The sequence below is a fragment of the Eumetopias jubatus genome, unplaced genomic scaffold (genome assembly GCF_037043125.1).
Source record: "Eumetopias jubatus isolate StellerSeaLion01/CBP00866 unplaced genomic scaffold, mEumJub1_p1.0 scaffold_8, whole genome shotgun sequence".
Classification (NCBI taxonomy): domain Eukaryota; kingdom Metazoa; phylum Chordata; class Mammalia; order Carnivora; family Otariidae; genus Eumetopias; species Eumetopias jubatus.
This window is the reverse complement of record NW_028274814.1, coordinates 79,877,467-79,898,088: the sequence shown is the minus strand read 5'-3', so window position 1 is coordinate 79,898,088 and position 20,622 is coordinate 79,877,467. Positions and strand designations below refer to the sequence as shown.

Sequence of the window (20,622 nt, the reverse complement as noted above, 5' to 3'; positions counted from 1 at the left end):
CATTACCAACTAATTCCTTATAAGACCTTGTTAATGGATAACCTAGGGTCTCTTTTAAGAAAGAACAGTCAATATCCCAGCAGTGTTGCTTATAACCCTATAAAAATCACAGTCTTGTACCTCTTGAGCATTAAACCAGTAATGATCCCTAAGAGAATTTTTTTCTGTTTGAGAGAGAGAGGAAGAGAGAATGCACGAACATATATTTGTGTGTGTGGAGGCATGCCCGAAAGCACGAATAGAGAGGGGAGGGGCAGAGGGAGAGAGAGACTCTCAAGCAAGCTCCACATTCAGCAAGGAGCCCAATGCGGGGCTCAATCTCATCACCCTGAATTATGACCTGAGCCGAAATCAAGAGTTGGATACTTAACCAACTGAACCCCCCAGGCATCCCCCTCACCAAGAGAATTAATAGATGGAAAACTCATGTTTACTTTCAGTTAAACCCTGAAATTAGGTTAAAGCAAAACAAAATAACAACAACAAAAACAAAATGCTTGGTTTTAGCTAGTTGAATATAAAAACAAGGATGAGAAAATTATTTCTCCTTTACTACATGGGTTCCCAAAATTCAAAGGAGATGTGAATTTATTAATAGTAGATACTAATTCAATCAACTTGTTCTTTTGTTTTAATAATTTAATTTATAGATTAGTCGTCATAAAGTTTATCCCAGGTTGGATTCCGTCTCTCACCTAGCGAGCATTTTAGCCACCTCTCCTCACAGTTAGTTCAGAGAGCCCAAGGAATACAAAATTCGAGCATGAGCTTCAAGAAAATAGGTTTAGAAAGTAGGTAAAAGCTGTAAGAAAGTCACATTATAAATTTTTATTTTTTTATTTTATTTTTTTTTAAGATTTTATTTATTTATTCATGAGAGACAGAGAGAGAAAGAGAGAGAGAGAGAGAGAGGCAGAGGGAGAAGCAGGCTCCCAAGGAGCAGGGAGCCCGATGCAGGACTCGATCCCAGGACCCTGGGATCATGACCTGAGCCGAAGGCAGACGCTTAACCATCTGAGCCACCCAGGCGCCCACATTATAAATTTTTAAATAAGAAGTAAATTATTTGGTGGTGTCTGAACCATCATTCTTTTTTGGCCTAAGGAGGGAAGTATTAATATTTTAAAAATGGTTTCAATTAGAATTTTAAAAATAGGCAAATACTCTTTCTCCGAGTATACTTTGGAACCAGAAACAAGATGATAATTAAAAAATATATATCAAGTAAATGGCTTTAAATAAAATCTAACTTAAAAGGAAATTGTTTTGATTAATTTAACAAAAGAACGGCTTTCATTTTAATCATAAACTCTTTATTATTTGGCATTTATATACATAAGGTATATATTTAATAACTAAAAATTCTATACAAACTCTAGGAAAGTATTCCAAAGGTGAAATTATGATTACAACATAAAAAATAATCAAAATACATTAAAGAAGCATGTGATTTGGTGCCAAATTTATAATCACATATTTAATATGTCACAATCCTTTTGTTCCAAAAAATATTCACATGAGAACTGTAAAGTGGGCAATTACTTGCCAGAAGAATAAATGATATTCATTATGTAGAACATGGAGAGGGACACAATGCAAAATAAAGATTCTTCAGAATTTCATTATGGAATTGCTAGTAAGACAACAGAACCTGAGGCTAGAAGGACCTGTCCAAGTAGAATATTTATGTTAAATATGCCTTTATTGCTTGCCTGGTAGAGATGATCTGTCAGCCACTTTTGGTAGAAGGATGGCCCACAATAGACACCAGGAAAATTTTTTCGACCACAGCCATATCCATAACTGGTAATTCCCATTACAAAAAATCGTTTATGTTCTGGTAAGTAGCACATTAATGGTCCACCACTATCACCCTATTAAAAAAGTCCCAAAATACTGTTAGTTGCTTCTAGTAGTCTTTAAACAACAGTAAAGCTGGAATAAATAAATCACATTGATCATATATTTATATAAATACACATTTTTAATATACCTTCAAGTTATAAAGATCCATAGATTTTCAGTTTTATATTCCAACTCAGACAGGAGGCATTCCATCTGGCCCGATATTTAGAGGAGCCGTAAAGCTGGTGAATAAACTTCCTATCTGCATTGTTTTGAACCAGAATTGTATAAGTCACATTGTTTGGATTTTTTATTTATTTTTTTAAAGATTTTATTTATTTATTTGAGAGAGAGAGAATGAGAGATAGAGAGCACGAGAGGGAAGAGGGTCAGAGGGAGAAGCAGACTCCCTGCTGAGCAGGGAGCCCGATGTGGGACTTGATCCCGGGACTCCAGGATCATGACCTGAGCCGAAGGCAGTCGCTTAACCAACTGAGCCACCCAGGCGCCCTGTTTCGATTTTTTAGTACAATTACTCAGGAGACATGTAATTTAAGAAATAGTATGCAAAATACTGTAAATACCAATAGAATACTTCTATCGCTTAATGCTGTATGTGAAAAGTGTAACTTTAAGATGGATAAAGGATTCTTTAAGGTGTGTGTGTGTGTGGTTTGCTAACTAGAGGAGAGGAGTAAACTGGCATCTCGAAAGAGGTGGCATCTTTCTAAGTGTTAACCTTGGCTGGCGCAGGGTAACAGGAATATTTACAGCCAGTAAATATAAACAGCCAGTCACAAAAGATTACATATTGAATGATTCTATTCATATGAAATTTCCAGAATAGTCAAATATACAGGGATTAGTGGTTGCTTAGGTCTAGGGGCAGGTGGCAGGAGAATGGGGAGTGATTTGTAATGGGTCGAGGCTTCTTTTTGGGTTGACAAAAGTATTCCAAAATTAGATTATGATAATGGTTGCACTGCTCTGTAAATATACTAAAAACCCATTGAGTTGTACACCCTAAATAAGAGCTAAGGCTCTCAGTTCTATTACAAATCACAGATGTCTGTCCTGGTTTCTGCAAGACTGTCAATGCACCAAAACACTATTACTAAAGGAATCACTGAAAACAACAAGGACATTGAGATAACGCTTTCAGAACCTAAAGATTAAGGACTGTATTTCCAAGTTGTTTTGAGTTTCTCTATGTAAGGTATGCATTGAATAGTTATTTTTTGATAATGAGGATGTTTTGCTTATGAGTGCAATTCAGTTAGATTAGATTCTCTACTGTTTTAGTCAGCAAAATTTTTAAGGAAAAGGACACTGGAAAGATAAACCCTGGATTACAGAAACCAGAATGAGTAGAACAAGGTTAGAGTATGGGGTACTGCTCGGGAGTGAAGTGCTGATATATTTAGAAGTAGAGAAGAAAAGGGAAAAAAGATTCAAACAGCACAAGAGACAAAACCAAAAAAAATAGATAAATCGACCTCATAAAAATTAAAAAAAAAAAACTTCTATGCTACAAATGGTGACATTAGGGAAATGAAAAGAGAGACCACAGAATGGGAGAAAATATTTGCTAACCATATATCTGGTAAAGGACTGGTATCTAGAATATATAAAAAAGGCTTATGACTCAATAATAAGATAAATAACTCAATTTAAAAATGGGCAAAGGATCTGAATAGACATTTATCCAAAGAAGATCTACAAATGGCTGGCCAATAATTACATGAAAAAATGCTCCACATCATTAGTCACCAGGGAAACACAAATTAAAACCACAATAAAATACCACTTCATACCCACAAGGATGGCTGTGATCAAAAAGACAACAAGTGCAGGCAAGGATGTGGAGAAACTGGAGCCTTCATATTGCTGGTGGGAATGTAAAATAGTGCAGCCACTCTGGAATAGAGTTTGGCAATTCTTGAAAACGTTAAACATTGACCCAGCAATTCCAGTCCTAGGTGGAATTTCCAAGAGAAACAAAAACCTACCTACACATAAAAATGTATACTCAAATGTGTATAGCAACATTATTCATAATAGTCAAAAAGTGGAAATAGCTCAAATATCCATCAAATAATGAATGGATAAAATGAGGCACATCCATACAATGGAATATTATTCCGCAATAAAGTGAATAAAGCATTAATACATGCTACAATATGGATGAACCTTGGAAACGTTATGTTAAGTGAAAGGAGCCAGTCACAAAAGACTACATATTGAATGATTCTATTCATATGAAATTTCCAGAATAGTCAAATATACAGGGATTAGTGGTTGCTTAGGTCTAGGGGCAGGTGGCAGGAGAATGGGGAGTGATTTGTAATGGGTCGAGGCTTCTTTTTGGGTTGACAAAAGTATTCCAAAATTAGATTATGATAATGGTTGCACTGCTCTGTAAATATACTAAAAACCCATTGAGTTGTACACCCTAAATAAGAGTGAATTGCATATATGTAAATTATACCTCAATAAAGGCAGTAATAAAAAAAGAAAAATCCAAGGCAAATTTTGTCTAAATTTGACCATGAAAGCAAGGAATCAGGAAAGCAAGAGGATTTGGATTGTCGGACTGTGGTTAAAAAGGAGAAAAAAGAGTGCAATACTTATAAACTTAATAATTAAGACTTCACCAGAAAGTGATCAAAGACCTTGTTGAAGTTTCCATCTAGCTTTAGAAAATATTTCAAAGGAAAATTATTTGGTCTTACCCTGCAAGTATCAAAAATCCCATCTTCATCACCTGCACAAAATGAAGTGTTAGGAATAATTTTCCCATAACTTTGCTCAGAGTCGCAAATCTTTCGAGAGATATAATGCACTTCTGCTTCCTGTAACACATCTGTCACGTTACCTGTTAACAACAACAAAAATACCAGTAAATGATTTCGAAGAGCAGGCATTTTGACAGTAATATAAAATGTTCGTGTTGAATAGGTTTTCTTTCCCAAGTGGCTCAACAATTACATAAAACTGTATCCATATACACATGTATATGCCTAGAAAGACTGTGGAAGAATGGTCGCCAAATATTAATGACCACTATCTCTAGATAGTTGGAATTTCAGGTTATTTTTGTTATCTTTGCTTTCCTCTGTTTCTTGAAGGTCTCTCAAAAGGATCTACACTTTTTTTTTAAGGTTCACTTACTTACTTGGAGCGGGGAGGGGCAGAGGGAGAAGGAGAGAGAGTCTCAAGCACACGCTCCGCTGAGCTCAGAGCCCCTGTGGGGCGCATTCTCACAGCCCTGTGATCACAACCCCAGTGGAAACCAAGAGTAGGGCGCCCAGCCAACTGTACCCCCCAGGCGCCCCAAGCATCTACACTTCTTACAAAATAAAGCTATATAAAAATTGTCAAGGGCCAAGGAGGTAAATGCTGAGATCAATCTTAGGTTCTAAGTTGTGAATAATTTTTTATTAAATTTTCTGAGAACGCTAAGTTTTGAAGGATGGTCTACATGAAAATAAAACAGATTTTTAATTCATATACTCCTTTCACTTCTCTGCTAATTCCTGAACATAAGTGGTTCTTTGCTACTGAAGAGAGGAAAATACAGGGCAACACTTCAGGAACTACTGAAGGACAGATTGTTCTAAGATTTATCCGTAGAAAAGCTTCTGTAACAGCAGCATCTGATCTTAGCAGCCTCAGAGTTGCAGTTGCCACATGTGGTAGCTGAGAATTTTGTGTGCCCTGCATCCTTCCCCATTGTCCCCTTGGCTGTAGGTGGGTGGATGACTTAACTGTTCCATTCCTAGAATTCCATTCTCCTAGAACACTGATTGGTCTGGGAGTATGTATCGTATCGTATCGTATCGTATTGTATTGTATCGTATCGTATCGTATTGTATCGTATTGTATTGTATTGTATTAAGTGTAAGTCTAGCCAATTGGAATGCTTCTCTAGCACCATTTTAACTGGAACTGCCAGAGGAAAACCTTGTTCACTGTAGTCACATGACTGCTTAGTTGTAAGTTCAAAGCAGCTGCAGCCAAATTTGAACTTTATGACAACAGCAGCCTGAGAAAATAGTCCAAATGCAGAAAGAATAGGCACAGGAAATAGAAATGAAATATGCCCTAATGATGTTCAGATTCCTAGATAGAGCCTTCTTAGAGGCCAGCCACATTTCTGCGCTTTATTTAAAAATAATTAAAGTAATACTGGCAGCATATAAAAGAATATTTGTAACATATAAGTTATAGAATATAATAATGAAATGAACACCTGTGAACCTACCACCCAATTTATGAGTCTAAACAATACTAATACCAGTATGGTATTAGTGCAAGACTATTAAAAATAACTAGAGATTTTCAAAGTGAATAAGACAGAGAGCTGAGAAATAGATGTCTGGTTTTCTATTCTGTTCGCCTGGTCACTTAGAATATCCTTGCACAAATATAACAGAGACTAATTACTATAGATTTAAAATAAACTTTAATTTCTGGATGGCAACTCCTCTAACATATTTTTCTTCTGGAGGAGTGTCTTGGCTATTCTTGGGTCTTTTAGAATGAGCTTTTTAACTATCTCAAAACTCATGTTAGGGCTTATCATTCCCTGTTTTTGTTTTTGTTCTGTTTTGTTTTCAGTTTTTTCAGATAGAATTGACATCTTTATGACACTGAGTTGTCCTATTCAAGCATAAAGTATACCATTCCATTTACTTAGGTATTCTAACGTCTTAAAAATGTTTTAGGATCTCTTCCATAAAAGGCCTGCAACCTTTTGTTAGATGTGTTTTTTGCTACCTAATCAGTTTGGTATTATTGTAAATGTTAATTTCTGTTAACTTTCTTCTCCAACATTTTGTTATGAAAAATTTCAAACATAAGGCAAAGATGAAAGAATTTCTCAGTAAACAACTATGTGCCCACCTCCTATAGATTCTTTTGTATTTTTGTTTCATCTGTTTACTGTTTTTTAAAAAGATTTATTTATTTATTTATTTATTTTAGAGGGGGCAGGGGGAGAGACAGAGGGAGAGGGAGAGAGAGAACCTCAAGCAGACTCCCTGCTGAGCATGGAGCCTGATCTGGGCTCAGTCTCACGACCCTGAGATCATAACCTGAACCAAAATCAAGAGTCAGATGCTTAACTGACTGAGCCATTCAGGTGCCCCTGTTCATTTTATTTTTTTTATTTAAAAAAAATTTTTTTTAAAGATTTTATTTATTTTTTGACAGAGAGAGACACAGAGAGAGAGGGAACACAAGCAGGGGGAGTGGGAGAGGGAGAAGCAGGCTTCCTGCGCAGCAGGGAGCCCGATGCGGGGCTCGATCCCAGGACCCTGGGAACATGACCTGAGCCGAAGGCAGACGCTTAACGACTGAGCCACCCAGGCGCCCCTCACTTTATTTTTTTTTTAATTCTGTAATTATTTTGGCAACTTTTTATTTAGATAAAATTTCAAAATTATAGAGAAGTAGCAGGAATAGTACAAGGAACTGTAAAATACCTCTTACTCAAATTCAGCAGTTGCTGACTTTTTGTCACACTTGCATTATCATTTGTACTCTGTGTGTGTATATAAATTTTTCTGAATCATCTGAGAGTGAATGGCAGACACTGTACTCCTATATCCTTAAATACTTTATATTTCTTTTTTTTTTTAAAGATTTTATCTATTTATTGACAGAGAGACAGCGAGAGAGGGAACACGAGCAGGGGGAGTGGGAGAGGGAGAAGCAGGCTCCCCGCAGAGTAGGGAGCCCGATGCGGGGCTCGATTCCAGGACCCTGGGATCATGACCCGAGCCGAAGGCAGACGCCTAACGACTGAGCCACCCAGGCACCCCGTAGTGTATATTTCTTAAGAACAGGGACATTTTCTTCATAGTACATTTATCAAGATCAGAAAATTTAACACTGGTACAATACTATTAACCAGTTCATGTTTAATCTCCAAGTATTATTGAATTTTCCAGTTATTGGTTATTAGTTTATAGTTTATTGGTTTCTGTTATTGGCTTATAGTTTAATTTCATTGTTTATAGTTTAATTCCTTTAAATTACTTTCTGTCTCTAAGATTTGCCCATTCTGGACATTTCATCATATAAATGGGATCATGCAATAATGTGGGCTGTTAGGTAGAGCTTATTTCCCTTAGCATAATGTTGTAGCATGTATTAGTGCTTCATTCCTTTTAACGGCTAGATAAAATTCCATTGTATGAATATACCACATTTTGTTTATCCATTTATCAGTTGATGGATCTTTAGATTTTTTTTTTCTATTTTGAATAACATTGCTATGAGCATTTGAGTACAGGTTTTTGTGTGGACGTTTATTTTCATTTCTCTTGGGCATATACCTAGGAGTGGAATTTCTGAGTCATATGGTGACTACAGATTTAATTTTTGAGGAACTACCAAACTGTATTCCAAAACACCCGTGCCATTTTATATTCCCACCAGCAATGCATAAGGGTTCCAATTTCTCCACATCCTTGTCAACACTTGTTCCTAACTTTTGATTATAGACATCCTTGTGGGTGTGACATCTGTTAACTTTGAAAGTTACATTTCCTAACTATTGATAGTGTATAAAAATGAAATAGATTTTCGTATTTTGGTTTTATATCTGGGCATTTTACTAGACTCTCTTAATTCCAATGTATTATAGATTCTTTATTGTAAATAGTCACATCACCTGTGAATGATGAGTGTTTTGTTATTACCTAAGTCATATGTGTTTTTGCATCTTTTTCTAGCGTTACTGCACTAAAATCTAGTGCCAAGAATGTTTGGAGAGCGTATTCAGCCATTCTATAGCTCTCTCATTTTGGGGATTTTTCTGTCAAGTTTCTGACTGTCTTATCTAGGACTATAATCCCAGGCCAGTAGAGCTGTGGATTTTCCCCATTTGTCTCTTGCTGCTGAGTCCAATACTTTTATTGACAACTGCTAGCCTGGATTTTCAGCTGCTCTTCCAAACAGAGTTCACCTCCTCTGGCAACGAGGTTCTGTTCTTCACGGCCTTGCTAAAAGTACCGTACTGACTGATCTGAGAGAGGAGTTGGGAGCCCCCACAGGCAAGGAAGCTGCAGATTCCTCATTTTACCCAAATTTCTAGCTGTTTATGATAAATATTCCTCAATTTGTTGTGTACTTTGGCTGATTCCCAGGACCCTGAAATGATCGCTTTTGACGACTTGGTCAGTTTATATTTATTGGGGGAGAGGATTGGCCAGCCTCCCCATAGGCCGTCACAGCCAAAATGCCCATCCCTTCTGTAAATCAAGCATCATCAGAGTTCACAGTTTGTACATGACCTATCTTTGAACTTGGGAGTTTTGCTTTATGGCCTCTAATAAGTGGTCAGTTTTTTTTTTTTTTAAGATTTATTTATTTGAGAGAGAGTGTGTGCCATGCAAGTTGGTGGGGGGGCAGAGGGAGAGAGTCTCCAGCGGACTCCCTGCTGAGTGCGGAGCTTAACTCAGGCCTTGATCTCATAACCCGTGGGATTATGACCTGAGCCGAAAACCAGGAGTTGGATGCTTAACCAACTGAGCCACCCAGGTGCCCCAAGTGATCAATTTTTATAAAGATTCCACCTGCACTTGAAAAAATAAAAGCCTCTGAATTTTTGAGTGTACTGATTTGGCTATTAAATCAAGCTGGCTAATTACGTTGTTCAAATATTCCAAATCTTTACTAAGTTTTTATCCGTTTGATATGCTAACAATAAAAAGAGAGTTGCATTAAATTCTCTACAATCATAGAGGAGTTATAACATTTGCTGTATAATTCTATTTTTCCTTAATATTATCTGGGTCCTTTTTATCAGGCTCAGAAGTCTAGAATTGTTCTATCTTCTTGGTGAGTTGAAACTTTTCTAAATAAAAATGATCTTTTTTTATCCTTTTGTCTTAAAGTCTATTTTGTCTGCAATTTGCATAGTGATACTAGCTTTCTTTTAATTTTAACTTACTTGATATATTTCTTTACTATTGTTTTACTTCAGTCCTTCCATTTCCTTACATTCTAGGTATCCCTCTAGGTAAGCTGGATTTCCTACTCCCTAATGTGATTTTCTGTCTGTTAATTAGTGGTTTGGTTCATTAACCTTTATTGTGATTATGGATATATTTGGGCTTGTTTCTACAGTCTTATTTTATACTTTCTATTTTTCTAACTTTTCCTAAGCTTATTTCTCCTTTCTTGATTTTTTATTAAGATTTTGTCTTTATTTTCTTATTCCATATGTTTCTTATTCCATTCCAAGTTATATCCCCTATTTCTATTATTCAAATTTGACCATTCATGCTTAAATCTAATGTTAATCAGTATCTTAACACTTCTGAATAATACACAGATCTGAGATCACTTTAACTCTAATCACCCATTCTGAAATACAGCTTTTCCCCCAATATTTAAGTATCTTTTTTTAATTCCATGAATTATATACTATTTTGTTGTATTCCCAGGTTTCCCAATCTCAGAAATATTGACATTGTAGGCCAGATAATTCTTTGTTGTGGAGGGTGAGAGCACTACCCTGTGTATTGAAGGAAGATGAACAGTATTCCTGGCTTCTACCCACCCTGACATAGGGCTTGATCTCAGGGTTGTGAGCTGAGGTTTTTGTGTGGAAATATGTTTTCATTTCTCTAGGATAAATGCCCAGGAGTGCGATTGCTGGGTAATATCATAAATGTATGTACACGTGTGTGTTTTTAAGAAACTATATCTCTGGGGGTGCCTGGGTGTCACAGTTGGTTAAGCGTCCAACTCTTGGTTTCAGCTCAGGTCATGATCTCAGGGTCCTGGGACTGAGCCCTGTGTCAGGCTCAGAGCTCAGTGCAAAGTCTGCTTGGGATTCTCTCTCTCTCCCTCTTTGCCCCACCCCCACTCACGTGTGCGCAATCTCTCTCTAAAATAGATCGAAAGAAAGAAAGAAAGAAAAGAAAAGGAAAGAAAGAGAAAGAAAGGAAGAAAGAAAGAAAGAGAAAGAAAGAAAGAAAGAAAGAAAGAAAGAAAGAAAGAAAGAAAGAAAGAAAGAAAAGAAAAGGAAAGAAAGAGAAAGAAAGAAAGAAAAGGAAAGAAAAGGAAAAAGGAAAAAGAAAAAAGAAAAAAACTATCTCTGGTGTTTGGTGCATACACATTTAGGATTGCTATGTCTCTTTTGTGGATTTACCTTTTTTTTTAAGATTTTTATTTATTTGAGGGGCGCCTGGTGGCTCAGTTGGTTAAGCGACTGCCTTCGGCTCAGGTCATGATCCTGGAGTCTTAGGATCGAGTCCCGTATCCGGCTCCCCACTCGGTGGGGGGTCTGCTTCTCCCTCTGACCCTCTCCCCTCTCATGCTCTCTCTCACTCTCTCCCTCTCAAATAAATAAATAAAATCTTTTTTTAAAAAAAGATTTATTTGAGAGAGAGAGCACGAGAGAGGGGAAGGGTCAGAGGGAGAAGCAGACTCCCAGCTGAGCAGGGAGCCCGATATGGGACCCGATCCCGGGACGCCAGGATCATGACCTGAGCCGAAGGCAGTCGCTTAACCAACTGAGCCACCCAGGCGCCCTGGATTTACCTTTATATCATTGTTATGTTCCCTAATAGTTTTATTTGCTCTTAAATCTACTTTATCTGATATTAATGTAGCCATTCCTGCTTTCTTTTCTTTTTTCTATTCCAGTTCTCTTTTGATGAATGTTACACATGATACATCTTTTCCCATCTTTTTATTTTCAAACTGCCTATATCATAAAGTGAACTATGTATAGATGAACTATAGGCTGGGAGTATAGCTCTCTGGCTCCAGCTTTATGAGAATCTCCACCCACACACTTGAGCAGGCTTTGTTCTTCAACCCTCTCAAGGCCCATGAGACCGCAGAAATTCATATGCAATGTTAACACTGGCAAATACCCTCAAGATAAAAGCCAACTTCAGTGCTTCAGTTACCTAAGTTCCCATCTTCACACTCAGTCCTTGACCTATGTATTTTCTCACTTAATAGTTTTCACGGGGGGGGCGCCTGGGTGGCTCAGTCAGTTAAGCGTCTGTCTTCGACTCAGGTCATGATCCCAGAGTCCTGGGATGGAGCCCTGCGTCGGGCTCTCTGCTTATTGGGGAGCTTGCTTCTCCCTCTGCCTGCCGCTCCCCCTGCTCGGGTGCTCTCTCTGACAGATAAAAAAAAAAATCTTTAAAAAAAGTTAGTTTTCACTGGGAAGGTTGGTGTGTGCATGTTGCTGGAGAGCCACCTTAATCCTTAGAGCTCTGACAGGGGCGCCTGGGTGGCTCAGCTGGTAAGCGTCTGCCTTAGGCTCAGGTCATGATCCCAGGGTATCGGGATCGAGCCCCGCATCGGGCTCCCTGCCCCGCAGGAAGCCTGCTTCTCCCTCTCCCACTCCCACTCCCCCTGCTTGTGTTCCCTCTCTCAGTCAAATAAATAAAATCTTTAAAAAAAAATGAACAGCTCTCTGACGAGTATTACTGCTCTCATCTTACAGATCATGAATGTATGACAGTGTGAAAGATGATATAATATAGTGGAAACGTGAGTTTGAGGCAGGCCAACCTGGGATTGAATTTTTACTCTTCACTTAGCTGTGTAATTTAGGGCAGCTTACTTAACCTCTTTATTTTATTTATTTATTTATTTTTAAAGATTTTATTTACTTGTCAGAGCAAGGAGATTTTATTTACTAGCTGAGCAGGGAGCCCGATGCGGGACTTAATTCCAGGACCCTGGGATCATGACCTGAGCTAAAGGCAGACGCTTAACCAACTGAGCCACCCAGGCGTCCCTCACTTAACCTCTTTAAATGTGTTTATTTATCCATGTCATAGTACTTCTCATAGTGTTACTGGGGGCATTAAATGAGAAATTCATTAAGGTGCTTAGCATTTTATTAAGTACCTAGCCCTGAATAAATGGAAGCTACTCTGATCATTGTTGTCCTAATTGTTGTTAAAGGGTCAATAACTTGGGGTGCCTGGGTGGCTCAGTCGTTAAGTGCAGTTAAGTATGTTGCAGGGCTGAGATTCAGACTTAGGTCTGTGATTCTAAAGTCCATACTCTTTTCCCTACACATGTTGCTTTCTTAACTTGTTTAAATGGTATGCACAGAGGAAAAAAAGAAAAGTAATAATTCACAGATCTTTCACACATTTATCTGTATCATATCTAAATAATCTACACTTATTTAATTATTTTAAAAGTTGGTTTTTTAAAAGTGTATGTATATATGTATGTAATCTCTACACCCAACGTGGGTCTCGAATTTCACAACCCCAAGATCAAGAGTTGCGTGCTCTTCGGACTGAGCCAGCCAGGTGCCCCTAATCTAAACATATTTTTTTTTCCAAAGATTTGTTCATCCATCCTAGAGAGAGGAGAGGGAGGGTCAGAGGGGGGAAGAGAGAGAGAGAGAGAGAGAGAGAGAATCCCAGAGGGGAGACGGATGCGGGGCTCCATCCCAGGACCCTGAGATCATGACCTGAACCAAAAGAGTTGGATGCCCAATCAACTGAGCCACGCAGGCACCCCTCTACACATATTTAAATGGCTAATTTCTGTAGGGAATAGAAAAAAGAGTCTCAGCACTTGATCTCACTAGATTTTGATTCCATCAAGAACAGTTTGTACTTAATGCAGTACTTCGACATTCAGGCTGTAGAAATAAAGACCTAGATTTGTGTGTTCTAGCTTCTCAACCTCTAAGATCCACAATTCCTGGTCTGTTAAATAGGAATAATGACATAAACTTCCTAGTAGGAATGTTTTGAAGATAAGATAAAAGAGTATATTTAGAAAAGGACCTAAAACATGGTAAATGCTCCCAAATGGTAACTATTTTTAGAACCAAAGGCAGAGACTATTTTCTACATTTATTTGTTGATAGTTCATAATAGTTCAACCAATCAATAATTAGTGCTCATTTGTACAACTAAAGAAAATACATGGCACTCAACCTATTTGATATTAAACAGGGTATTAAATTGAAAGGACACTAAATTTGATTCCTTACAGCCAGAAGCTTATTATTTATGATAAGCAATCCTCTTACAGAGCTGGCTCTATCACCTATGAATCTCAGAAACTACAAAAACACTTAGAATCATCATTCTCTCTGAGAATGTTTAGAGGTTCAAGTGTTTTAGCCTGCATAACCAGAGGAAAGTTTCTATTTCTGCTTTGGAAGATAATTTTCTCTTTCTTTCTTTCTTTCTTTTTTTTTTTTATAATTTTCTCCTTCCTACAAGGAAGAAAAAAATACAAGAAAAACCATTTCTTTTTTAATGGTTTATAAAGACCTATTGCTCAAATTCATGATATAAAGAGATGAATATATAAAAGGGTTCACCCTCTCCAATAATCAGGAAAAATGTATAAATAAAATTCAAACTATAATTACCTCCTTCTTCTGTTCTTCCCCAGCCACTTATAAAACACTTTGTGTTTTGGTCCAGTTTTTGGAAAACATCAAAAGGCAGACAAATAGGCTGAATATAGTCAGTATACCTCACTGCTTTTTTTAAATGAAATAGTGCAATATCATTTACATAAGTTTCCAAATTGAAGTCTGGATGGATAATGATTGCTTTAACTTTCATCTTCTTGGAGTGTGGATGATGCCCTTTTATGCTATTAGTTCCAATCACAACTCTCCACATTAAAGGATCTCTGAAAGAGAATAAATGTTATTATAAACATGTTATTTAACTAAGTAAATATTCTTAATCTAGTTTTTGTTTTTCTCATGTTAGATTAATAACAAAAATTTAATCCTACTTTCATGTACATGAAGTCACATCAAATAAAAACCAAAATATCATGATGGAGAAAAAGATCAGTGGGACAGAGGGTCCAAGACCAGGTTCAAGTACATGAGATTCTAATATATGATTAAGGTAGCACTTCTTGCCAGTGGACAAAAGAATGAATGATTTGATAAATGGTATTGGGACACCTAGCTAACTAACTAGTTTGAAAAGTGAAATAAAATTAAATCTCTGAAAAGCACTAAACAGTAAAATAAAATTGAAATTGATTAAATGTTAAATGTAAAAAAAATTTTAGTACAAAATCTTTAAAGTCTTTACTTTTAAAGATACATAAAGTGGTATGTCTGAGATTTGCTTCAAAATAATTGAAGGAAGGAGTTGGTGAGGATAACGATGAAATAAGATCAGGCATGAGCTGATAATTTGAAGCTGGGTAATAGGCATATGGGCGTTCACTAAACTATTCCCTTTACTTTTGTAAATTTTGAGGTTTTAGAATGAAGCATTTGGATATTAAATTAGCATGAGAATTATAAAAATTAAACCAGAAAGAAAATGGAGATGAATACATAGCAATGATAGCATTGATATAAAACAGGAAGCAACTAATGGGTCTTGACAATCTTAAAAAAAAAAAAAAGAACAAGTAAAAAACCAAACTAAAAAATCCTTTGTGGGTCAAAATCAACAATTAAAACCTTAAGCATTTAATAGTTGTTACATTTAGAATTGGATTGGGAAGGAGGACCTTTTACTTTTTACATTGTTTACAAATGCTGAAATTCCTTTTCATTCTTCAAATTGGCAAAGTTTATGAGTGTGTGTGTGTGTGTGTGTGTGTGTGTGTGTGTGTGTTTGATGATAATGCTCAGGACAAACAACAGTCACAAAAACAAAGGAACTCTTATTCATGTGGGAAGTGTAAACTTTGGGTACCTTGGCAGCGTGTATCAATAGTCTATAAAAGTTGCATTGTATTTTTTTTTTAAAGATTTATTTATCTGAGAGAGAGTGAGCATGGGGGGAGGGGCAGGGAGAGAGGGAGTGAGAGAATTGCTAGCAAACTCTCTGCTGAGCTCAGAGCCCAACTGGGGGCTCAATCCCAGGACCCTGAGATCATGACCCAAGCCAAAACCAAGAGTTGGACACTCAACCGACTGAGCCACCAAGGCACCCCAAGTTGCACTGTATTTTACTCTGCAATTCTACTTCCTAGAATTTCTCCTAAGGAAATACAAGACATTTAGCTATCTTAAAAGTAGATTAGGTGACCTCTAGAAAGTTTACAAAAAAATTTTAAAGCCCTAGTTCTATTTTGTATACAAAGAAATCACTGCTTTAAGCTACTTTGAAATAATGATCTTTCTTTTCTTTTCCAAACTTATTCAACTTATATTCCTTATTTACTTTAATTTATATCAGACCATAAGATTAAAAAACAGGCTATACACACTGAACACTGCAAAACATTGCTGAAATTAAAGAGGACATGAATAAATGGAAAGATATCCCAAGTTCATGGATTGGAAAGCTTAATATTGTTAAGATGACAATACTACCCAAGGCGATCTACAGATTCAATGCAATCCCTATAAAAATCTCAATGATATTTTCTGAAGAAATAGAAAAACCCATCCTAAATTCATACAGAATGTCAAGGGACTCCAAATAGCCAAAATAATCTTGAAAAAGAAGAATATAGTTGGGGGACTTACATTTCCAGACAAACTACAGCAAAGTTATAGTAATCAAAACAGTATAGTACTGGCAGATACACCCCCTCCCAATGGAACAGGATAGAGAGCTCAGAAATACACCCTTGCATATGGGCTCAAGTGATTTTCAACAGAAGTGTCAAGACAATTCAGTGGGGAAAGGACAGCCTATTTCAACAAATTGTGCTGGCAAAATTGTATATGTACATGCAAAAGAATGAAGTTGAACATTTACTTTACACCATATGCAAAAATTAAAATAGGTAAAGGTCTAAATATAAAAGTAAAACAAGGGAAGCTGGGTGGCTCAGGAAGTTAAACATCTGCCTTTGGCTCAGGTCATGATCCCAGGGTCCTGGGATCAATTCCCACATCATGCTCCTTGCTAGGCAGGGAGTCTGCTTCTCCCTCTGCTGTCACTCCCCCTGCTTGCGTTCTCTCTCTCTCTCTCTCTGACAAATAAATAAATAAAATCTTTTTTTAAAAAAGTAAACAAAAAACTCTTAGAGGAAAACACAGGAGAAAACCTTCATGATATTGGATTTGGCAATGATTTCTTGGATATGACACCAAAAACACAGGTAACCAAAAATTAAATAAATAAATAAATAAATTGGACTTCTTCAAAATTAAAAACTTTTGTGCATCAAATGACATTATCAAAGAGAGTGAAAAGACAACCCACAGAATGAGAGAAAATATTTTCAGATTACATATTTGATAAGGGATTGGTATCAAGAATATTAAAAGCATTCCTATATCTCAACAAAAATCCCAGTTAAAAATGGGCAAAGGATTTAAATAGATATTTCTTCAGAGAAGATACACAGATGGCCAATAAGGCCATGGAAAATGCTTAACATCACTAGTCATTAGAGAATTGCAAATCAAAACCACAGTGAGATACCACTTCATACTCATTAGAATAGTTATGATAGTGTAAGTGTAATAGTGTAAGTGTAAGTTTTTCCAATCAGTGTGGAGCATTGGGAGAAGAAAAAATTTAAGAGATACTGCACAGAGAGAGCTAATTCCCTGGGTAACGGAGCTGTTGGTGATGCCGTTATCTGAAAGAATAGAGAATGAACAGGATTAGAGGAAAGATTTTTGAATACATTTTCCAACTTGTTGAGACTGTGACTCTAGTATAAATGTATAGTAGGGGGGTGCCTGGGTGGCTCAGTCACTAAGCATCTGCCTTCGGCTCAGGTCATGATCCCAGTGTCCTGGGATCGAGCCCCACATCGGGCTCCCTGCTCGGCGGGAAGCCTGCTTCTCCCTCTCCCACTCCCCCTGCTTGTGTTCCCTCGCTCGCTGTGTCTCTCTCTGTCAAATAAATAAATAAAATCTTTAAAAAAAAATGTATAGTAGGGAGCTAGAAATATGACTCAGCTGGAGAGACTTGGGAGTTTCCAGCACACGGTGCTCACTGAAACAGAAGTAGGTGAGACATCTCTAGGAGAGCACAGATGATGAGGCAAGAGGATAGGTGGTAGGGCAGAAACCAGAGAGAAGACTGAAAAATAGTAGAGACAGTGAGGTACAATACAACAGCGTAGGTTGAAGCACCAGGTTTAGATCAGGGGGCTGCTATTGAACAGCAGTGTGATCTTGGGCAAGTTACCAAATCTCCCTCATCTCTGGATTCCTCAAGTGTAAAACAGAGATGATAATAGCTATCTCAGAGAGATATCTCAGATAATAGTTACTCAGAGAGTTACTGGGAGGGTTTTTTTTTTGTTTTTAGGGATTTTATTTATTTGAGAGAGAGTGAGGTGGAGGGGTGGAAGGAGAAGGAGAAATAGATGCACTGCTGAGTAGTGAGCCCAAAGCGGGGCTCGATCCCAGGACCCTGGGAATCATGACCAGAGCTGAAGGCAGACGCTTAACCGACTGAGCCACCCAGCACCGCAGGGCTTTTTTTTTTTTTTTTTTACACAGAATTATATGTAATGTCCTTAGTACCTAATCTCAGAGCAAGTCTTTGATAAATGGTTGTTCTAAGAAGGAAAAAGGGATAGTTGATAGTGCAAGGTTTAAGAAATGAGGGGGACTGGAACAGAATATGGCAAAGTTAGTCCTCTGACAGGATGCTTCTGAAAAGTAGAGAATACGCCTCCGTACTGTCTACTGCTTCAGCACCTAGACCAGTCCCTAGCATATAACATACGTTCAGTAAATGCTGAGTAAGGGAGTAAAACATTAATAAGATTCAGTCTTGAGAAATGTTAAGTGGAATATGACATGATCTTCAAATGCTTGGAAGAGGAATTGGGTTACATATATATATCTGGCTTGAGAGCAGACAAAAAAAAACCAAGACACTTATTTCAACATAAGAAAAGCTTCCTAAGCATTAAAGCTGTCCGAAAATGAAATGATATTCTTCCCAAGGTAGCAGTCCATCATCACAAGAGATGTTTCCAGTGGAGAGCCCTATGGTATAGTTGTAGTTATATGTGTGGGTTTTCATTCTGGCAAACCTGGATTTGATCCCTGACTTTGTTGCTCTCCAGCCATGAGCAAGGTCCATAAGAATGCTTAAGTCTGGGACACCTGAGCGGCTCAGTCGGTTAAGCGTCCGCCTTCGGCTGAGGTCATGATCCCAGGGTCCTGGGATTGAGTCCCGCACCAGGCTCCTTGCTCAGCGGGCAGTCTATTTATACCTCTGTGCTCTCTCTCAAATAAATAAATAAAATCTTAAAATAAAATAAAGATAGGGCGCCTGGGTGGCTCAGTTGGTTAAGCGACTGCCTTCGGCTCAGGTCATGATCCCGGGGATCGAGTCCCGCATCGGGCTCCCCGCTCGGCGGGGAGCCTGCTTCTCCCCGTCACCCTCCCCCCTCTCATGTACTCTCTCTCTCTCATTCTCACTCTCTCAAATAAATAAATCTTAAAAAAAATAAATAAAAAAAAAATAAAATAAAGATAGCATGTTAAGGGTGCCTGGCTAGCTCAGTCAGTGGAGCGTGGGACTCTTGATCCTGGGGTCATGAGTTCAAGTCCCAGGTTGGTATGGATTCTACCAAAAAAAATAAAATAATAAAATAAAAAACAGCATGCTATACAAGCATTGTAAAACACCCTGAAAGAACAGAATTGATTCCTAACTCTGAAACTTGTCTCCTAGATCTCTTTCTATACCCTTGGTTTATACCTTAGTATCTTACTATTTTTCTACCTCTATTCCTCAGAATGTCAGTTTATGGAACTGAAATGCATGTTTGAAAAATGTATACAGGGGCACTTGGCTTGCACAGTTGGTAGAGCATGAGGCTCTTGGTCTCAGGGTCATGAGTTCAAGCCCCATGTTGGGTGAAGAGCTTACTTTAAAAAATGTAGTATACAGACTAAAACCTTATGTACTCCATCAGGCCAGTTGCCGATTGAATTTTTTTTTTAAAGATTTTATTTATTTATTTGACAGAGAGACAACAAGAGAGGGAACACAAGCAGGGGGAGTGGGAGAGGGAGAAGCAGGCTTCCCGCTGAGCAGGAAGCCCAATGTGGGACTCGATCCCAGGACCCTGAGATCATGACGTGAGCGGAAGGCAGACACTTAACGACTGAGCCACCCAGGCACCCACCCTCAGTTGAATACTGAAGTTGTTAGTTCCCCTTAAAGACTTTTCATTCTTTTCCAAGAGAGCTTGTTCTCTTAAAAATTAAAGACAGGTACCATGGTTTCCCAAAGGATTTTTCTTAGAGCTTCATATTAAATGGTTAGGAGGGTCATAAAGTTCTATTCTAACTGTGGTAAATCCTATTTCTCTAAGACTGACATCATCCACAGAATCTGTAAACATTTATTATGTCTTCTATTAAGTAGGCCAAGTCCTATATTAGTCCAAGGAATACAAAATAAAACATGTAGCCCTTGTTTTTAAAAACTAATGATCCAGGGGTGCCTGGGTGGCTCAGTCAGTTAAGCGTCTGCCTTTAGCTCAGGTCATGATCTTGGGATCTTGGGGTCCTGGGATCAAGCCCTGCATCCAGCTCCCTGCTCAGCAGGGAGTCTGCCCACCTCTCCCTCTGCCCCTCCCCCCACTCATGCTCTTTCTCTCTCTCTCTCTCTCTCAAATAAATAAATTCTTTTTTTTTTTTAAGATTTTATTTTTATTTACTTGACAGAGAGACACAGCGAGGGAGGGAACACAGGCAGGGGGAGTGGGAGAGGGAGAAGCAGGCTCTCCACCGATCAGAGAGCCCGATGCTGGGCTCGATCCCAGGACTCTGGGACCATGACCTGAGCTGAAGGCAGACGCTTAACGACTGAGCCACCCAGGTGCCCCTCAAATAAATAA

At 38.0% G+C, this 20,622-nt stretch overlaps 1 protein-coding gene across 1 annotated transcript in view; it reads right to left on the bottom strand.

Moving 5' to 3' along the window:
- Window positions 1-1,592: 1,592 nt before the first annotated feature.
- The window catches only part of TMPRSS12 (transmembrane serine protease 12), a 30,055-nt gene continuing 11,025 nt past the window's right edge, over window positions 1,593-20,622 (bottom strand). Inside the window, exons 5-7 of the mRNA XM_028125437.2 lie at window positions 14,234-14,502; window positions 4,578-4,720; window positions 1,593-1,874 (exon numbers count right to left, since the gene is read on the bottom strand). Of these exons, the coding sequence (XP_027981238.2) occupies window positions 1,623-1,874; window positions 4,578-4,720; window positions 14,234-14,502 (664 nt within the window). The 3' untranslated portion in view covers window positions 1,593-1,622. The remainder of the gene's footprint in view (window positions 1,875-4,577; window positions 4,721-14,233; window positions 14,503-20,622) is intronic.